Below are 20,140 nucleotides of genomic sequence, written 5' to 3'. Positions count from 1 at the left end.
TCTAGAATTACTAGCCAAGCCATCCTCTTTCCCGTTTCTTTCATTTGACACACTCTTCCTAAGGCACCCAACATACAAGGCTCAGTAACATCACCAGGCTGGTCAACACAGCTGCATCTCTCCCCCCTCCCCAAGAGCAAGTTTCATTTCTTGTATTCAAATCCTGCCTCTTTTTTCTCTCTGTGTGTTGTTGGTTTTGTTTTACATTGTTTTTCTTTGGCTTTTAAAGGTATGCCAGCGCCAACTGGATCACAATCTCCCTCTTTTTAAGTATCTCAGAGGACCAAGCCAGAGACTTATAAAATATCAGATGCTGTTGAAGGTAAAGTCGATAAGACAGTGCTTTCCTGTGCTGGGAAAACATGCATGTGCTGTGGTGCTCTTTTCCTTAGACATGTAGAGTTATGACTTCGTCTTCCAAAGGGGAAGATATGTCTCTCCTTCAGGTTTTTTCTGTCCTCCAAGTCTAAAGCAGTGTACCTCAGTGAGGAGAAAGACCAAAGAATCAGAGAGTTGAAAGGGATCTGGGAGCCTGGCTAGTCCAACATGCAGCCTGAGGCATGAATCTCCAAGGAGGCTGGTTTGGGGCAGGAGCACTCCTGGGGAGCAAAAGGAGAAAGGGGAACACCACCACACTGCTGGCAGCCCAGAGGGCGGGGAGGCAGCCAAAGCCCCTGCTCTCATCTATAGGGTATCTACAGGTCAGATATCATCTGCTCCATTTTACAGATGAGGCAAGGAGCTTCCAAAGTCACAATTTTTCTGTGCATTCAAACATGGAAGGGAGAAGGCAAAACCGGAGTCTTTTCTCCTTTTGCAGCACCTACCTCCGCCCCTCCATTAAGGATCTTTCTCAAGAGCAACATCATAGAATGAATTTTGCTCTGCTGAACCCCTGGGTGGTTCTTGCCAACAGCACACCTGCAGGAGAGCACTCCCAGACCCCCCAAACAGGAGAGAAGTCTCTGTCAGGCTGCCTCCCCCCCTGTGAGCTGAGGGAAAGGTTTGGGCCACTACTCCAACTTGTGTTTTGAATTAACATTTATAAGGAGCTCTTGCCCAGTGGCTACTATCTCTCAAAAAACAAAAACAAAAAACCCACAAGCACCTGCTGTTTGCCGGATACCTTCCCATATGTATTTTTTAATTTATTCCCCACAATCGGATGCACCGGAAAGGCTCTGGAGTGTGAGGAAACTGAGGCTCGGGGAGGTTAAGCTCATAGCCTAACCCTCTGCCCTCAGAAAAAGTTGCCCCTTTCAGCTCTGCCTCCGCAGTCCCAGCCTCCGCTGGACCGGCCCTGCCGTCACCAGGTGTGGCACTGCCCGACCTCTCGGGCCTTGGCTTTGTCCTGTGTGAGGTGGGGATACTAGAACCTCCTCCAGAGGATTGCTGTGAGGAGCCAGTGAGTAATGCGCGCAGAGAGCTGCTGGTGCGGGCCCCCAGGAAGCTTCCTGGAAGGCGTAGCCGTCGCCGTTGTTTTCCACGTAGAGATGCCACAGCAGTGTGGGAATGGGGATGACGGCGGCTGCTTCCGTCCATGAGCGGCAGCTGTGAGTGTGGTTGTGGCAACTCGGCGTTCACGGAGAGCCTCACCCTCCTCTGAGCAGCCCAACTTCACCGAGCTGTCCCAGCCCTGGGCCCAGGGAGGAAGGAGCAGGACGCGTGGGGGTCTTCACCGCCCCGGTCTGGGTCCGCGCGTGGGAAGAGCCCGAGCTTTCCCACAGAAGCGATGTGGCCGCAAGAGCGAGTTCTGTACCACGCACGGAGGGCTCCAGCGCGCGGTAATCAGAAACCGGGACTGGGGAGCTGGGCGTCCCGGGCGTGATCCCGCTCTGACGCGCCCGGAGCGCAGCTCGGGCAAATCGCGTCAGCTCTCCCCGCCTCCGGTTCCTCAGCGGTGAAGAGGAGGTAGTACTAGTCCTTTCCTGGTATGCTCTTTGGGAGCATGAACGACGGAATGCACGTTAAAGGTAATGAGAGAATTTTGTTAGTTTCATTTCACCGAGGAAACGAGACAGAATCACTGTAAAAAATTCCTTGGGGTCTGTGGGAAACCTTGGGAGGCTATGCAAGGCAAACCAGTTTTCCCCATTGCTAAGCTTGCTGCGTGCTGGAAAAACAAGTCCAAACCACTGGCACGCCTGTGAAGAAAGGAAGTAGTGTTCCCCACCCTGAGGGACAGGGCTCATTCTGCAGCGCCTGCCATCAGCGCGTTTGGGAGCACGGGTGTCGACGGACGGCCTCATGGCTTAGAAGGGTCGTGGAATCCTGGTGTGAGAAGGCTTTTTCCACGTACAAAAGAAAGGGAGGGGAATGATAGATTATACCATTAAAAACAGACACATGAAAAATTGGGTGAAATAGAATATTAGCAAGATACGGGACAGACGGTCAGCGTGCTTAATAATGAGCTCATAGAAGTTAATAATTAAAAAAAAAACAAAACCAAGAAATAATACCTATGAAATGCTTAATATCTTTTCTGAGATATTATGAAAATTAACAGTTGTGACAGAGTTTTTTGGATACATAATGCACATGTCTAATGAGTCATGGCAAGCTGATTAAATAATACATTATTTATTAGCATCTGTTAGAAATAGATGCATTTAGGGACAACAAGAATTCACTTTTATTGAGGTCATGATTTATGTCAAAGAAGCTAAGGGATGTATGGAAACTATCAGATTTATTTATTTATTTTTAAGATTTTATTTATCTATTTGGGAGAGAGTGAGAGAGAGAGCAAACACAAGCAGGGAGAGCAGCAGGCAGAGGGAGAGAGAGAAGCAGGCTCCCCACTGAGCAGGGAGCCGGATGCCAGGCTTGATCCCAGGACCTTGGGTTCCATGACCTGAGCTAAAGGCAGACACTTAACATTACCTGAGCCGAACGTGCCCTGAAACAATCAAATTTAATGTAGAGAATTTTTCTTACCTGGATTTTAAGATGTGATTTGGAAAATGGTGCATTATTTGTTTACAATAAATGTTACTTATTATAAGAAGGATATTCTAGAAGAGGTGGTTTTACTGATTTCCTGTGTAATGCGACTAATGTCCTAGAAGTGATATGCATTTTTCTTCTTTTGAAAGAATTAAATAGACTACTATTAGACAAAAAGAACTGATAGGGAGAGGTTGGTAAAAGGATATAAACTTAGTTTATAAAATGAATAAGGTGTGAGGATCTAATGTAAAACATGGTGACTGTTGATAACAGTGTATTATAGAATTTAAATTTGCTAAGAGTAGGACTTAAATGTTCTTGCTAAAAAAAAAGAAAGATAAACATGTGAGGTAATGATGTGTTAATTAACTAGATAGAAGAAATCCTTTTACAATATATACATATATCAAATCATCACCATATACACTTTGAATACCTAACAATTTTATATGCCAATTATACCTCAAAGCTGAAACAAAAAAGAAAATAATAAAAAAAATGAACTGAGGACATAAGGCAGTTTACAGAAGAATAAATGTTAATAGCAAACATTTTTTTGAAAGTTCTACCTCACCAGTTATTTGAGAAATTCAAATTAAAACAGTGAGGTAGGATTTCTCTGTTGATTGAATTAGCAAAGGTTTTTGATTAAATGTTAATACTCCATGTAGGGTTGGGGCTGGTGAAACAGGCTTCCATATATGACTGGTAGGAACATAGTCCTTCTGTAAAGAACTTGGAAGTATGCACCAGAACTTTTAACAGTGGGGTGCCTGTGTGGCTCAGTTGGTTAAGTGTCCAACTCCTGATTTTGGCTCAGGTCATAATCTCAGGGTCATAAGATCGAGTGCCCATTGGGCTCCATGTTCAGCACAGAGTCTATTTATCCTTCTCCCTCTGCTTCTCCCCACTTCCAATTAAATAAATAAAATCTTTAAAAAAAAAAGAACTTTTAACATTGACAGTTTCACTTCTAGGAATTTATCCTTAGGAGAAAAGCACAAAGATCATTATTATTATAGTAAAAAATTTTGAACCTAAGTGTTTAACAGTGGGGGGAAATTAATGAATTATGATTTATCTACAGGATGCAACACTGCAACAATTAAAAAACATGTTTTAAAACATAATGTCATGGAAAAATGTTCAGGATATGCTGTTGAGTGAGAAAAAACAGGCTACAAAACAGTGTGTCCAATATGATTCTGTTTGTGGAAAGAACTCCGGGCAATTCTTTCCCTCTTACTTACAACAGAGAAATTTACCTACCTCCTGTTAATTTAGCATTGGCTGGAGCTTGTGCAGTAGATTTAGTTGGCATTCTACTTTTTGATTTCCAATAAGGCTTTTGGGTTAATGCAGGGTCTGCTGGATTTTGAGTCTCCTGAGGATTTGGGGATAGACCCAGGTGACGAAGGAGTTTTGGCTAAGGTACTGTATATTAAATTTTGTTTTATATAACTGACTGTTAATAGTGTTTGTCTATGGCTGGGCAGATTTATGGCAATTTTGTTTTTCTTGTTTATGATCTTTATGATTTAAATTTTTGCAAATAGCATATATCCTATAATTTATAGTCACAGAAAAAGAAAAAAAATGAAAGGCAATTTCAAAGTGAGGTTTTGTAACAGGATAATTAGTAATATGTTTTCTTTCCTCCACATAAAAATGTTTTAACAGGAATACAAAATTAAGTCAATGTGTAAAATGCATACGTAAAAGACTAGAAGTAAATATGATAAAATCTCTGCTGTGGTTTTCCTTCAGGGTAGGATTATGTATGATTTATATTTACTTGTTTGTGCTTCTTAGTATATCTGATTTGCATACATTATGCCCTGTTCACCTAAGTGTGTTTGTGGGTGTGAATTCTAAGACAGCCAAGGTTCCCTCAGAAGAAATGGTGACCATACCGTACTGGGAAGAAATCTGTGACTTAAGAGTGGGATTTCTTTTAAAATTTCTACAGAATATTCTGGGTTTAACAAGAAAAACATGAGAAGCAATCATTTGCATGCCTTCTCCACTCAGTATATATGGTAGGGACTCCTCATAATTAAGAGACACTCAAGACACAGGTAATAATTTAATAGCCTGGAGCAAGGGGAGCTAGGCTGAGTTAGTTTAATAACGTTTGTAAGGATGTTTCTAAGCCCTGCATTACACAATGTAAAAGTAGCTACCTGCTATGTTTGTGGGAGGAGGGTTAGTGGGAAGGAGAGAGAATAGGAACAGTTGAGTCTCTAAAAGGAAGTTGAGTTTTAACTGTTGGGTAAAGAGGAAGAGCCCTGATGTAGGAACGAAATCCTTTATTGATGATGTTTCAAAAAACTCAGGTGAGACTCTGTTGTCTATCCCAGCACCTGGAGCGTATTGATATGAGTGAGAAGGTAAGAATCCATGGCAGACTGTTGAACGATGGCAGCGTGTTCTGCCCCATTCATCAGCCCTGTCACTCATATCTCTGATCCAAAAAAGCGAATCCTCCGTGCTTCAGCAGAGATTAGGAGAATACACAAACCTTTGCTTACATCACACGGTAGAGGACAAAAAAAGGTGGGACTATACAGGGAGTGGGGAGCCAACAAAGAGCTGTCTGTTCTTTGTTATAGAAATCGATGTGTTAAAAAGAAAAAAAAGAAACCAAAATTTCTTGTTGGTATTTACCATAGAACAGATAAATGTGCTATGTAGGTAGCTGGAGAATAAAATACTGGAACTGTAAGCGAAAGACTTTCACACTGGAACAATCATCTCTGTTATGTCCTAAGTGTCTCAGTAGTAATATTGGTCTCTTGAATTAGCAGTTACAGAGTTTGCACTCAATGCTGAGTCTTCCCGTTTGGGAGGTGCCGACCATGTTGGCTTATCTCTTTGGTGTCTTTAACAGTGATAGAATGTGAGAAAGACAGGGGAAGGAGAAGAGGGAGAAAGGGCAGAGGGAGGTGGTGGGGATTCAATGTGTCAAATGCAACAGTTATGACATTTACACGTGCATCATTAGTAAACCTCCACAGGGCAGCTCATTCTCCCTGGGATGGTTTTAAGTATAATTTTACCCATAGGAATAGGACTTTCACATTATGTACAGGAATACGATACTCAGATTTTACTTTTCAATAGGCCCCAGGGCTAGGGGTGTAAAAAGGGAGAGCAGCCTATTTAAAGGATCTGGGTTTTCCATGCTTTAAAGAAGGTCAGTATGTTTCTTATGCAGCAGGAATATAATGTCCATGATTTTATGAACTCCATTCTTCATGAGTGCCATGTACAGAAGGTCTAGTCGATGATTTTGCTTGTGTGTATATTGTATATGTAAACCAGCAAGTATCTTTAGCCACCATTCTTTGGGAGCAGAGCAAGAGATCCATGTATCCTCCTTCCCCATCTCTGTGGTGGCAGGGTCCATGGGTCCTTAACCAGGGTCCTGTTTCCCTGGTTCACTTGGTTAAATGGTTTATGTTTTGATTTCCAACAAGGCATTTGGTTTCCACAGAATGGGCCAAAGAAGACCAAGGATTCAGCATTCTCAGCCGAACTACAGCAAGCTTTGGCCATGATAGAGGATTTGATCAAGTCCTGTGAGTTGGCCGTGGACCTGGCAGCAGTCACTGGATGTCCGGTATGGGCCATAGCAAGTGTGGGAACAGTTCAGCAAAAGGCAGGCACAATATTACGAAGGTAGGAGATGCTGTGGCAAAGGTAAAGAGGTGACCTGTGGTAAAAGAATCTGACTCTGAGGAAAGCAGATGAAATTGTGCAGCAAATCTGTGCTGTGGGAATCCAAGCAGCCCCTCAGCATTTTCAGGACTCTTGGGTTGGATTCCTTGGGGTCCTGAATGTTGAGACTGACCCACCCTCGGGAACACCCAAGAACTCAGAGGCCAGAACATAGATGGACAGGACAAGGTGCTGAAGGAGTAATTTATTCTCTGACTCATGGCACTATTAAAAGATTAAAAGATTTTCCTTCTTGCCTCAGATTTTCTCTGGCAAAGTCCTTTGACAATGGGTCCTAAGTGGAAGTCTAACTCCATTTTTACATCACAGATTTTAGAAGAGGACCGACAAGCATATATTATACATTCTGTAATCCAAATGGTTGAGGAAAACTACCAGAAGAGGCAGTGCTGGGGAGTTGAGCCGCCTCGACCCGGGCATGAGGGTAAACCCTGAGCAGGGCAGTCCCAGGAATTCCAGGCAGGCCATCCTCTGTAACCATAGGAGCTCCTCAGGACTGGGACATCATTACTTTTCAGCAGCTTTCACGGGGAGGTGCTCTAGATATTGCCTCAGGTCAATTCGTTTTTCATCATTGTCATAACAGGTTACCGCAAGCTTGGTGGCATAGAGCAGCGCAAATGTATTATATTATAGTTCCACAGGTCAGAAACACAACACAGTCTCCCTGGGCTAAAATCGAGGTGTCCGCTTTCCTTTTGGGAGGCTCTAGGAGAGAATCTGTTTCCTTGCCTTGTCCAGCTTACCAAGGCCACGCACATTCCCTGGCTCATGGTACCTTCTTCCATTGTCAAAGTTCTTCTTGACTCACATCATTCTGACCTTCTCTTCTGCTTCTCTTCCACGTTTGAGGACTCTGCAATTACATTGGACCCACCCATTCATCCACAGTATCGCCCTGTCTCAAAGTCAACTGATGAATAACCTAATTCCATCTGCAACCTTAATTCCCATTTGTCATGTAACCTGACATATCCCCTCAGATTCCAGGGGTTAGGATGTGGACCTCTTTGGAAGGCTATTCTGTCTACCACCCACGGATGAAACATTTTGAGGGTTACATTTCAAACATATACTTTCCCTTCTCTCTTTTTCCATTTCATTTTTTACCTGGTTTTAACATACTGTTCATTGAGGTCTGAGCAAAAGAAATGACCCTTCTTTTATTTCCTGGTCATCAGTCAAACCATGCAAATTAGTGACAAAAAACCCCCCACTATCTTTTTATTTCCCTCCCTCCTGGTATTTCTCTGGCCAGCATCTCAGAAGCAGCCCCACTGGGCCCACAGTGATCCAGGTAGTGATGCTGTTACTGTCCCCTGGGACTCGAGTGCTCTCGGCTTACTACTGATGCATGATTCAGGAGGGTATTCATGAACCACAGGGTATGCGTGGGAGAGGATCATTTTCTTGGTAATAATTTTTTCCTTCTTCATTTAAGGAAACTCAAGGGAGTCATTTGTTTAATCATTTTGGGACATCTTTCTGCTCTTTTTATCTTTGAACACACGTCAGCTACCCCTCTTAGATATCCATTTCCCTGAATCAAATGAATGTCCCGGAAACCATTCACAAGGCAGGAAACTCCCAGTTATTATTCTGAGTCTAAGTATAAGAGGAGGAGGAAGTTATGAGAAAATAATTAGTAAAACGTGAGTAAATAACAATCTACTCTAATTTCGTTCCAAGCCAGCTTGCATGCAAATAAGATGAACCAGCTTGGAGAATTGTAGAGATTCGTTACATCAAATGCAAAGAAATTTTTTCTCCCATATGTCCTCAGAATTGTGCCTTTGACATAAACTCTATTGTTGTTTTTTTTTCACTAGGATTTCAACTTGCTTTACATCTAGTACGTCAGCTACTTTACCCTGACAGGATTGTATGATCCTATTGAATTATGGAAGAGCAGGCAGTGAAATTCCCTTTCTGATTCATGAGTAGATCCACAGAAAGAAGAGTTAATTCACCCAAGATCACATTGTACAACAGTTTGGACCACTTCTTGGACCTCTTCACTCCCTATCCAGAGTGCCATTCATTCTCTTAATGCATTCTTCATCTGATTTTGTTTAGAGTCTACTAACAGCCCAGCTACTCCTAACTCGCATCTAATGATTCTAAGAGTCTTTGAGTCAGCTTTGTAGAAGCTTGCCACAGGGAGCTGAAAATCACATGCTGAGTGTGTGGATGAACCCAGAACCTAACCTGTTAGTTTCTCTACTTGACATCCAATATTGACCTGGTTTTGAAAAGGAAAGACATTGAACCTGAGTGGGTGAATGCATAATTAAAACAACTAGAAAAGAAAAAATCCCTCCTGATATCTACATCTTATTCCTGTTGTGTACACTCCGTTAGTTCTCGATTTAATTCAATCACAGGAACTTTTAAGTTTTTTTGTTTTAAGAAAGTTTGTTTTTGTGGAATACTGAGATATCATTTACTTCTCTCCATTTGAAAAAAGAAAAAAAGAAAGAAAAGAAAAATAAGTTTCGCCTCTATTCAATCTAACACATAAAATAGAGATGTGTATAGAGTGCTTTTAAATCCTGGCTTATCAGGAACAAGTTCCAAAGTTGAAAAGTAAAGCTTGAATGAAACATTTTTATTTTCTGTCATTTAATAAAGGAAGTTTTTTTTTTTAAGATTTTATTTATTTGTTTGACAGAGAGAGAGACAGCCAGCCAGAGAGGGAACACAGGCAGGGGCAGTGGGAGAGGAAGAAGCAGGCTCCCAGTGGAGGAGCCCGATGCGGGGCTCGATCCCAGGGACCTGGGATCACGCCCTGAGCCGAAGGCAGACGCTTAACGACTGCGCCACCCAGGCGCCCCAATAAAGGAAGTATTTTTATTGCAAAGGCCAGGTATCTTATTTCTGATTCAGTCTCCACTTCCCCGAGCAGAATGTTGGCTGCGGAGTAAGGCTGAGTAAATAATCTTAACGACTCCGTGGGATTGCCTGTGCATCTTCCCACACTCAAGACACCTACATCAAGAGTGGTTATGAGGAGTAAATGAGGATTAAATCATAACAAAGGCACCCAGCACCGTGTCTGGCACCTGGGAGATGCTGAGTAAAGGGCCCTAGGCTGACTCATTTGGATACTTGATCTGATTGGAAAGGAAGGAACCCTTTTGCTTCTAGTGATTGTAATTACAGTTTCTGCTTTTTGTTTCTGGACTGGCTTTGTGCTGATTCACTTATCCAGATGTTTCCTCCTTCTTTGTGCAAGAAGTATACAGCTCTGCCACATTGCTGTCACTGCCAGGAATGAAAACCTGGGCACCCAAAAGTGGTCTCTTTCTGGAGGTTGGCTTCACCAGACATCCTCTCAGCAAGATTCTCCATTGGCTGATATAGTTGCGTTTGAAATTCTTACACCAGAGCTCTTAACTACAAAATCCCACCCACGAAAAGTGGTAACATTTACTAGTTTATTTTGCCATCATTTCCCATATAGAGGAAGCCATCTGACCTTTCACTTGTTTGTTTAGGGTAGCCGATACCAAATGGTGTTGTATATCCGAGTTCATATCCATTAGATTCAACATACACAAGTGATGGCCATCACTAGTAGAAAAACTGATTGCAGACATATTCATTTCCTAGAGCTGCCATCACAAAGCTCCACAGTTCTGGAGGCTAAAAGTCCAAAATCAAGGTGTTATCAGGCCTTTGCTCCCTCTGAAGGCTCTAGGAAAGAATCCAGCCTTGCTTCTCTCCTGGCTTCTACTCGTTGCCAGCAATGCTTGGCATTCTTTGGCTTGCAGCTACATGACTCCAACTTCTGCCTGTCTTTGTGACCAGCTTCTCTATGTGTGTGTCTGTATCTGTTTTTTCTTCTCATGAGGACACCAGTGCTCGCCCTAATCCAGTAGGACTTCACTCTGGCTCATTAAATCTGCAAAGAACTTATTTCCAGATAAGATCATATTCTGAGGTCCCAGGTAGACATGAGTTTTTTGGGAGACACTGTTCAACCTAGTACTGGGGCATCGCTGAATTAGTTTGCTCACGGTGCTGAGCATTTAGCCTCATGTCACCCCAGGCACTTGAGCCACTAAATGAATAAATATTACGTGTCTGGGGGACATACATCTGCAAGAATCATGCATGTGGTCTCTGGCCTTGGGACCAACTGCAGTCTGATTGGAAAGAAAAGATCCGTATGGTTGAAAGATGCCAAAGTTCATCTTCGGTCTTGCTCAGAGGAACTCCCCCGGTCCTTTCCCTTGGGAGGTGGGGGTGCCTCCATGCAGGCATGCATCCTGGCTGGTGGTATGGTAATATGCACGTACCTGCCCTTCATCAACAATGCATGGGGCACACACCCTCAACCACTGCAAGGTGGGCCTTGAGTATTGAGACGTCCAATCCGACACATGCAACCCTTCTGTTTTAGCTGGACTCAAAAGACCCAGCAATTCCCTCCACTGACCTTCAGTGATGATGGCTTACTGGAGCCTTGGAAAGAGCCAGCACAATGACAGTGCCAGGCTCACGGAGGTGGGAATGGGACAACTCCAGGACCCATTACAATTCTGGGGCCTTGGCTTGGGAGAGAGTGGGGGTTCTTATGTGTGTGCTCTGCCTGTATATGCCAGGTACATCCACACACCTGCTGTCTTCTCCTCTTACCACCTGCTGTCTGGTTCTCTCCCTCCATTGGTGTCTTTCCCTCTTCCTCATAGTTTCTGGTTTTCCGGTGACTCAGTTTCTTTATTGCTTTGTTACTTTATTGTTTATTCCAGCTCCTGCCCTCTTATAAAGCATCTCACAGCTACAACTCCTGCTACTTACTGCCTCAGTTCAGACAGGGATCAGATTGGCCTCTATGGTCAGGTGCTCACCCCTCTCTGGATTCGTATCCATTGGTCAATTGCCTACTGAGGTGCAAACAGCTATGGCTGCTGGAGGGCTGAGGAGGAGAGAGCAGAGGTGTTAAAGGCAACGTCACTGCCTAAGGTCGCCTCTTGTGCAGGGCTATAGATAGGGCAGTTTCCTCTGCAGCCCATAACCTTGGCAGACACCTTAACTAACCTCACCCAGCCCTCTACAGGTCATTAGAGAGTGCACACTGGGACTTGTTCCCCATTTCCCCATCATTCTGGCTTCTTTTATTTATTTATTTTAATTTTAATTTATTTTTTTTTATTTTTAGACAACCTTCATTAATAAAATGTAATGAGATGCCTCTATTTTATGTCTCCACTAATTTTATTTTTAATTCTACTTATTCATTTAAGCAGTCCTATATTTTTTTAAATTTAAATTCAATTAATTAACATATAGTGTATTATTAGTTTCAGAGGTAGAGGTCAGTGATTCAGTCTTCTATAACACCCAGTGCTCATTACATCACATACCCTCCTAAAGGTCCATCACCAGTGATTCCATCCCCTCATCCTCCCCCCCTCCAGCAACCCTCAGTTTGTTTCCTGTGGTTAAGAGTCTCTTGTGGTTTGTCTCCCTCTCTGATTTTGTCTTGTTTTATTTTTCCCTACCTTCCCCTATGCTCCTCTGTTTTGTTTCTTAAATTCCACATATGAGTGAAATCATATAATTGTCTTCCTCTGTTTGACTTATTTCTCTTAGCATAATACCCTGTAGTTCCATCCACATCATTGCAAATAGCAAGATTTCATTTTTTTATGGCTAAGTAGTATTCCATTGTGTATATATATCACATCTTCTTTATTCATTTATCTGTCAGTGGACGTCTGGGCTCCTTCCATAGTTTGGCTAGAGTGGACATTGCTGCTATAAACATTGGAGTGCAGGTGCCCCTTCTTTGAGGTAAATACCTAGTAGTGCAATTGTTGGGTCATAGGGTAGCTCTATTTTCAGCTTTTTGAGGAACCTCCACACTGTTTTCCAGAGTGTCTGCATCAGTTTGCATTCCTACCCACAGTGTAAGAAGGTTCCCCTTTCTCTACATCCCCGCCAACACCTGTTTTTTCCTGACTTGTTAATTTTAGCCATTCTGACCAGTGTAAAGTGGTATCTCATTGTGGTTTGGATTTATATTTCCCTGATGACAAGCAATGTTGAGCATTTTTTCATGTGTTTGTTGGCCATTTGGATGTCTTCTTTGGAGAAATGTCTGTTCATGGTTTCTGCCTGTTTCTTGACTGGATTATTTGTTTTCTGGGTGTGGAATTTGATAAGTTTTTTTATAGATTTTGGATACTAGGCCTTTATCAGATAAGACATTTGCAAATATCTTCTCCCATTCTGTAGGTTGTCTTTTGGTTTTGTTGACTATTTCTTTCGCTGTGCAGAAGCTTTTTATCTTGATGAAATCCTAATAGTTCATTTTTGCCTTTGTTTCCCTTGACTTTGGAGACGTGTCTAGCAAGAAGTTGCTGCAGCCAAAGTCACAGAGGTTGCTGCCTGTGTTCTCCTCTAGGATTTTGATGGATTCCTGTCTCACATTTAGGTCTTTCATCCATCTTGAGTCTATTTTTGTGTATGGTGTAAGGAAATGGTCCAATTTCATTCTTCTGCATGTGGCTGTCCAATTTTCCCAACACCATTTGTTGAAGAGACTGTCTTTTTCTCATTGGATATTCTTCCCTGCTTTGTTGAAGATTAGTTGACCATAGAATTGAGGGTCCATTTCTCAGTTCTCTATTCTGGCTTCTTTTAGAATTGCTTTTAACAGTTGTGCTTTGAAGTGATGCCTCCATATTCACCAAATGTGTTGTCAGAAACAGCTTTACCTAAAATCCATTTGTCTATCTATTCTGGGATGTGGCTGAGGATGTGCTTAGTATTTGACTCAGTGACTCTTTATGAGGACCAGGACCCATGGGAGAAATTTCTCTCATGTCTTATTAATAGGAATTGCTGTGCATTTTCTGAACAATTGGTTTAAGTATGTCTTTGTACATAATGTATCATACAACTCCCTGTGTTTCCCTCTGCAGTGCACACTAGAAGGTCCTAGCCTAGCCTACAGTAGGTTTACATGGCTTTATTATATGGGTTTTATGTACAACCTCTTCATTTTATTTTTTTAAATCTTTTTTCACCCTAAGAACATTAACCAATGTTTTTGTCTGCCTATAATGTATATATTTTTTATAAGATAGATCGAATTTTTGAAATGAGGTGGAGTATAAGTACATTTTAAAATAGAAACTATGCAGTCAGTGAAGTTTCAGACTCTTGGTTTTGGCTCAGGTCATGACCTCAGGGTTGTGGGATCGAGCCCCGCATAGGGCTCTGTGCTCAGAACAGAGTCTGCTTGATGGTCTCTCTCCCTCTGCCCCTCCCACTTGTTCTCTCGCTCTCAAATAAATAAATAAATCTTTAAAAAAATAAAATAGAAACTACTGATTGCAGTTCATGTGGCAAATATTAAGCACCAACTTTTGCCAGTCACTTTGACAAAAACATATTTCCTGCATAATTTCTGTCTATATAGTAGAAATGGAATGGGTTTAAAAGAGAATGCAATCACTGAGGGCTGGAGTGGCTCCTGGAAGAATGTGGATAAAGTGAAAAAGTTCTCAAGGGTCCTCATGAGCCCATCACCCATCTGTCTCAGAGCATGGTCAAGCCGTGCCCTCACAACCACAGCAGAAGCATCGTGCCTGTAGGAGAGCAGTCCTCATGGCTGGGGGCTCTTTAGTCCTCACTGAGTGGTTTGCTCACCACAGCTGACACATGTAAATTTTACCAAGCATAGAGAAAAATAGCACAGAAAATATGCCGTAAGCACCATAGAAATGAGTAGAGTTTATGCTCTTGAAGTTTTTATTTTAGAATTTCAGAAGTGCAGTAAATTATTTTTAAAACAATATTCACAGTTTGTTCAACATAAGCAATAAATTATAAAAATGCCCAATTAGAAATAATGTACATATTTCTAGTATTCACTCAGAAATTGTAGGGATTTATTAGCTAGATATAACTCAGGGAAATTTCTCTGTCCTGGTCCTGTTCAAATAATTTTCTCCTTTTGGCATTTCCCTTCAGGGAAATAAATTCTTGATTATCTGCTTCAAGTGATCTAATTTTTTAAAAATACCAGATAAAACACAACGTCCTTAGCTCGTCTTACCCCACTACTTTCTGGAGAGAGCTCAGAGAAGGCAGGGTCACTCATTTGGACTTTTAACCAGACATACGAGAAAGATGGGTTTGCTGGTGGAAAAAAGGCATAAAAATGTGCCCTGAAGCCAAACAGACTTTCTAAAAGATTTTGTCATTTGGGATTATCTTTGCCCTGTCCACTTACTCTGAGAAATGCAAAATTGAATGTCATTACTATTTTCATTACAGTGTTATGAAGATTAGGTTATATGAAGCCTTTTGCTTTCAGAACAAATCCCGTGTTCTTAGGTGCTCATACCCGAAGCAGCTGTTGGGTGCGGTTGGAGCACAGGGATGATTATGGCATAGGTCCATAATGCAGCAAAAATTCTGTCTCTCCTGAACATACTTAAATGTTAATTTCTTGCCCTTTTAGACTGTCATGTATCAAAAACCAAGATGAGGAAATAGAATTCTACTAGTTAAAATTAATTACAAAGACAAAAAGATCAGAGTACCAGTATCTTTACTTCAAGTATTTCTAACCTGCTGTATATTACCTCGCACAGACCTATGTAACTGAATGGGGCCATGCTCAGTGAAGCTCACAGAAGAATAGTTTTGATTTAGTGGCAGATGAGCCTGTTTGGCACTTTCTAAATTGTCAGCTTCAAATAGGCGTACTTTATAATTTGAAAACAGACCCTTAAGAGTACTTTCCCTATCAAGCAATGTAACAGCTTCTTTTCATGTATATCTGTCTTCCCCAAAGGATGATATCAGGAAACTGGGCAAGCTCTTGATGCATGGCTCTTTCAACGTCTGGACAGTTCACAAGGATCGTTATAAAATGAAGGATTTTATCCGATTCAAACCCAGCCAGAGGCAAATCTATCTGTTTGAAAGAGGAATCATGTTCTGTAAGATTCGAATGGAGCCCAGTGACGAGGGCCTCGCTCCTCATTACAGCTTTAAGAAATCTATGAAGGTAAAGGGGTCCTGTTGCACTTGAGAAACAGCATGGTCCTATGGAGAGAAAAATCGTTATCCTTATCTTACAGATAAGGAAACTGAAGCCTAGAGAGGAGAGGTTAACTTGCCAAATGCCACACAACAGAACTAGGTTCCACACCCAGGTCTTTCTGACTCCGAAGTCCGGGCTTATAATCAGTCAGTGGATAGGGCCAGGGCTGGCGTAGAGGTGCCTTTGTGCTGGGTAGAGAACAGGGACCACATGGCAGCCTGTCCTGACAAACGAATTAGGAAAGTACCCTCCATGCAGATGGGGGAAAGATTTGCTGATTAGAGCATGGGCTGGATTTCATCTCCGACTTGTCCTTCTCAACCACACATCTTTGCATACAAGTGTTGGCAAAAACTCTGGAGATCTAGGAACCCATGTCCACACCAAGTGTCATCTCTAGCCTGCGTACGAAATACTTCATAGCTGGTGATGAGACCACTCCCACCCCTCCACACACACCACACACATTTGTGCTCTTGTGGTTAAAGTTGTTAATTATTCATGGTAGCTTTTGTTATTTATGTTTCTTAATGGATACTAATTCAGTGACTATTATGTACAGATTTGTGAAATACTTAGGTGTTCTCTGGGAAACAAACTGAGGGTTTCAGAGCGGAGGGGGATGGGGGATGGGCTAGCCCGGTGATGGGTATTAAGGAGGGCACGTATTGCACAGAGCACTGGGTGTTATACGCAGACAATGAATTGTGGAACACTACATCAAAAACTAATGATGTACTGTATGGTGACTAACATAACATAATAAAAATTTTTTTAAAAAAAGAAATACTTAGGTGTTAATGGAGAAGTGATCTCTTTGCTTAAAGACTGAGGGCTGCAGCCCTACATATGGAAAGATGCAGTCTGTGTTGTCCCCTGAAACACAGAGGACAGAGGACACTGTGCCACACAATGCTTGTGTTTTATGCTCCCTGGGGCCATTAACAGAGGGCAACAAAACGCGCGGAAGGAAGATGGAAGAAGAGAGCTATCAAGGGTAGAAAGAACAAGAGTAGCTGACAGGGACAATTTTAAAATCAGAATATGGTAGCACAGGAATTTTTCTTCTTTCTTTACAATAGTTGATGACACTTTCAATTCGCCAGCTTGGAAGGGGGAGCAGCCGAAAGTTTGAAATTGCCAACCAAAACGGACTCGAAAAATACATCATGCAGGTAAAGCTCGTGTCTTCCCCATAGGTGTCTGCTACTCTTTCCTGTGTTCCCATGGCTTGGCGAGTGTTTTCTATCTCATTATTCTAGAGGTCACCCAGAGAATAAAAACCCTGTCCAGTTAATGCTCCAAGTGACCTGATACTCATAGTATTTTCTTATCTGCAATTTGCAGGCACCTTCAAAAGAAATCAGAGATTGTTGGTTTTCAGAAATAAGTAAATTACTGATGGAACAACAAAACAATATTAAAGGTAAGGTTACCTTGCTAACTTTAGTAGGGAGAGTTGTACTGATTCCAACTTTGTGGTGGGTGTGCACAGTGTTGGTGAAGGATATTGTTGAAGGAAATGGTTGGCCAGGAAAATAACTGTGGGCCACATTTTCATGGTACCTGGAAGCACCTGTGCCTGCTTTAAGTTGTGTGGGGTTTTTTTGTGGTTGTGTGTGGCAGTGTCCCTTTCGACTGTGTTCCCCCCACATACCTAATTGCCAAGATCAACTTACTCAACCCCAAATCTGAAAGCCACCCAAGATTATGTTAATGGGGACTTAAATGGCCAATACTACTTTCAGAAGCTGTACTGCTTTTTTTTCAAAGCTGAGATATAATTAACATACCATAAAATGCACTCTCTTAAAGTGTGCAATTCCATGAGTGTTAGTCTATTCACAAGGTTGTACAGCCATTACCAGAACATTTTCATCACCCTCCCCAACAAAAAACCCTGTACCCATGAGCAGTCATTCCCCATCTTCTCCCTGCTCCCCTCTGCCCCTGGCAAACACTAATCTACTTTCTATCTCTATGGATTTTCTTATTCCGGACATTTTACATAAATGGAATCATATAAAATCTGGCACTTTCTGTCTAGTTTCTTTCACTTGGCATAATTTTTTCAGTGTTCATCCATGTTGTGGCATGTCTCAGTACTTCGTTCCTTTCCATGGCTGAAATATAGTGCATTGTATGGATATAGCATATTTGTTTATCCATTTGGAAGTTGATGGATATTGGGTGCTCTCCATTTTTTGGATATTGTAAATAATGCTGCTATGGGAACTTGTGTACACATTTTTGTGTGAACCTCTGAAAGAATATGTATGTATATAAATAATTGTTGGGCCATATGGTAAACCTATGTTAATTTTCTGAGGAACTTCCAAATTGTTTTCTGAAGTACTAGCACCGTTTCTTGTTTGCACCAGCAGTGTATAAGGGTTCCATCTTCTCCCCTCCCTAATACTTGTGATTGTCATCCTTATTGTCATTGTCGTTCTCTCCTCCTCCTCCTCCTCCTCTTCTTCTTTCCCCCCTAGTAGGTGCGAAGTGGTAGCTCATTGTGGTTTTGATTTGCATTTCCCTAATGACTAATAATTTTCAGCATCTTTTCATGTGCTTATTGGCCATTTGTATATTTCCTTTGAAGAGATGTCTAGAGAACTTCTTTGCCCGTTTTTTAATTACTTTATTTGTCTTTTTGTGCTTGTTGTAAAAATTATTTATATATTCTGGGTACTAGACTCTTATCAAATATATGATTTACAAGTATTTTTTCCCATTCTGTGGGCTGTCTTTTCGTTTTCTTGATGATGTCTTTTGAGGCACAAAAGTTTTTAATTTTGATGAAGTCTAATTTATATATTTTTTCTTTGGTTGCTTGTGTTTTGGTGTCATATCTAAGAAACCATTACCTAATCCAAGATTTACACTTGTGCTCTCTCCTAAAAATTTAGTTTTAACTCCTTGATCTGTTTTGAGTTAATTTTTATATAAGGTGTGAATTAGGGATCTAAGTTTATTTTTCCACATGTGTATATATATCCTTCTGTACCTGAACCATTTGTTAGAAAGACTATTCTATTCTCTACTGAATGGTCTTGGCAATCGTTATGGACTCAAGTACCATAACAATGTTTGTGTTCCCCAAAATTCATGTGTTAGAACTTTACCTAATGGTAATACCCAGTGGTATGAGAAAGAGAAGACTTTGGGAGGTAATTAAGAGTAGATGAGGTTAAAAGAGTTGAGCCATTATGAATAGGATTAATGCCCTTATAAGTGCCATGAGAGAACTTGCTTCCTCTGTCTGCTCTCTGCTGTGTGAGGATATAATGAGAAGTCACCAATCTACAACCCAGAATTGGATCCTCACCAGAACTCAACCACACTGGTTCTGTAATCTCAGACTTCTAAGCCTCCAGAACTGTGAGAAATAAATTTTTGTTGTATACAAGCTGCCCAGTCTGTGGTCCTTTGTTATAGCAGCCTGAACTAAGACAGCACCCTTGTTGAAAATCAGTTGGCCATAGATATAGAATTCTTGGTTGACAGTTGCTTTCTTTAAGCATTTTGAATATGTCATATCATGTACTGTTTTGTGGCCTCCATAGTTTTTGATAAGAAATCAGTTATTAATCTTATTGAAAATATTTTGGGGCACCTGGGTGGCTCAGTTGGTTAAGTGTCCGACTCTTGATTTTGGCTCAGGTAGTGATCTTACAACCCTGCATTGGGCTCTGTGCTGGGCATGGAGCCTGCTTGGGCTTCACTCTCTCCCTCTGCCCCTCCCCTGAGCACATGTGTACACCATCTCTCTAAAAATATGTGTGTGTGTGTGTGTGTGTATGAGAGGTAACATTATATATATATATATATATATATATATATATATATATATATATATATATGAGAGGTAACATTTTTAAAAAATGTCTTGCATGCGACAAGTTGCTTTTCTCTTGCTGCTTTCAGATTCCTTATGTTTTGACAGTTTGATGTGTCTAGGTGTAGACCTCTTTGAATTTATATTTGTTGGAGTTTGTAGATAGATCATTTGGATGTGGAGATTAGTGTTTTTCATCAAATCTGGGAAGTCTTCAGCCATTATTTCATTAAGTATTCTTTCAGCCCCTTTGTTTCTGTCTTCTTCTGGATTTCCCATTCTGTCTATGTTGGTACACTCGATGGAGTCCTACAGGTCTTTATGGCTCTGTAAATTCTTTTTCACTCTTTTTCTTTCTCTTCCTCAAACTGGATAGTTTCAATTGACCTATATCTAAGTTCCCGGACTCTTTCTTCTGCCTGCTCAAATTTACTTTTGAGCCACTCTAGTGGATTTTTCATTTCAGTTATTTCAGAATTTCTATGGGCCCTTTCAAATATAATTTCTATTTTCTCAGTTTGATGAGAGTTTTTTCTCATACT

At 41.4% G+C, this 20,140-nt stretch overlaps 1 protein-coding gene across 1 annotated transcript in view; it reads left to right on the top strand.

The window, feature by feature from the left end:
* MCF2L2 (MCF.2 cell line derived transforming sequence-like 2) overlaps nt 1-20,140 on the top strand; it is a 257,951-nt gene that overhangs the window by 201,789 nt on the left and 36,022 nt on the right. Inside the window, exons 20-25 of the mRNA XM_048214906.2 lie at nt 230-322; nt 4,315-4,383; nt 6,449-6,574; nt 15,509-15,724; nt 16,843-16,935; nt 17,108-17,186. Of these exons, the coding sequence (XP_048070863.2) occupies nt 230-322; nt 4,315-4,383; nt 6,449-6,574; nt 15,509-15,724; nt 16,843-16,935; nt 17,108-17,186 (676 nt within the window). The remainder of the gene's footprint in view (nt 1-229; nt 323-4,314; nt 4,384-6,448; nt 6,575-15,508; nt 15,725-16,842; nt 16,936-17,107; nt 17,187-20,140) is intronic.

The sequence above is a fragment of the Ursus arctos genome, unplaced genomic scaffold, assembly GCF_023065955.2.
Source record: "Ursus arctos isolate Adak ecotype North America unplaced genomic scaffold, UrsArc2.0 scaffold_4, whole genome shotgun sequence".
Lineage (NCBI taxonomy): Eukaryota > Metazoa > Chordata > Mammalia > Carnivora > Ursidae > Ursus > Ursus arctos.
The sequence above is the reverse complement of the archived record's forward strand: the minus strand, read 5'-3'. Positions and strand labels throughout refer to the sequence as shown.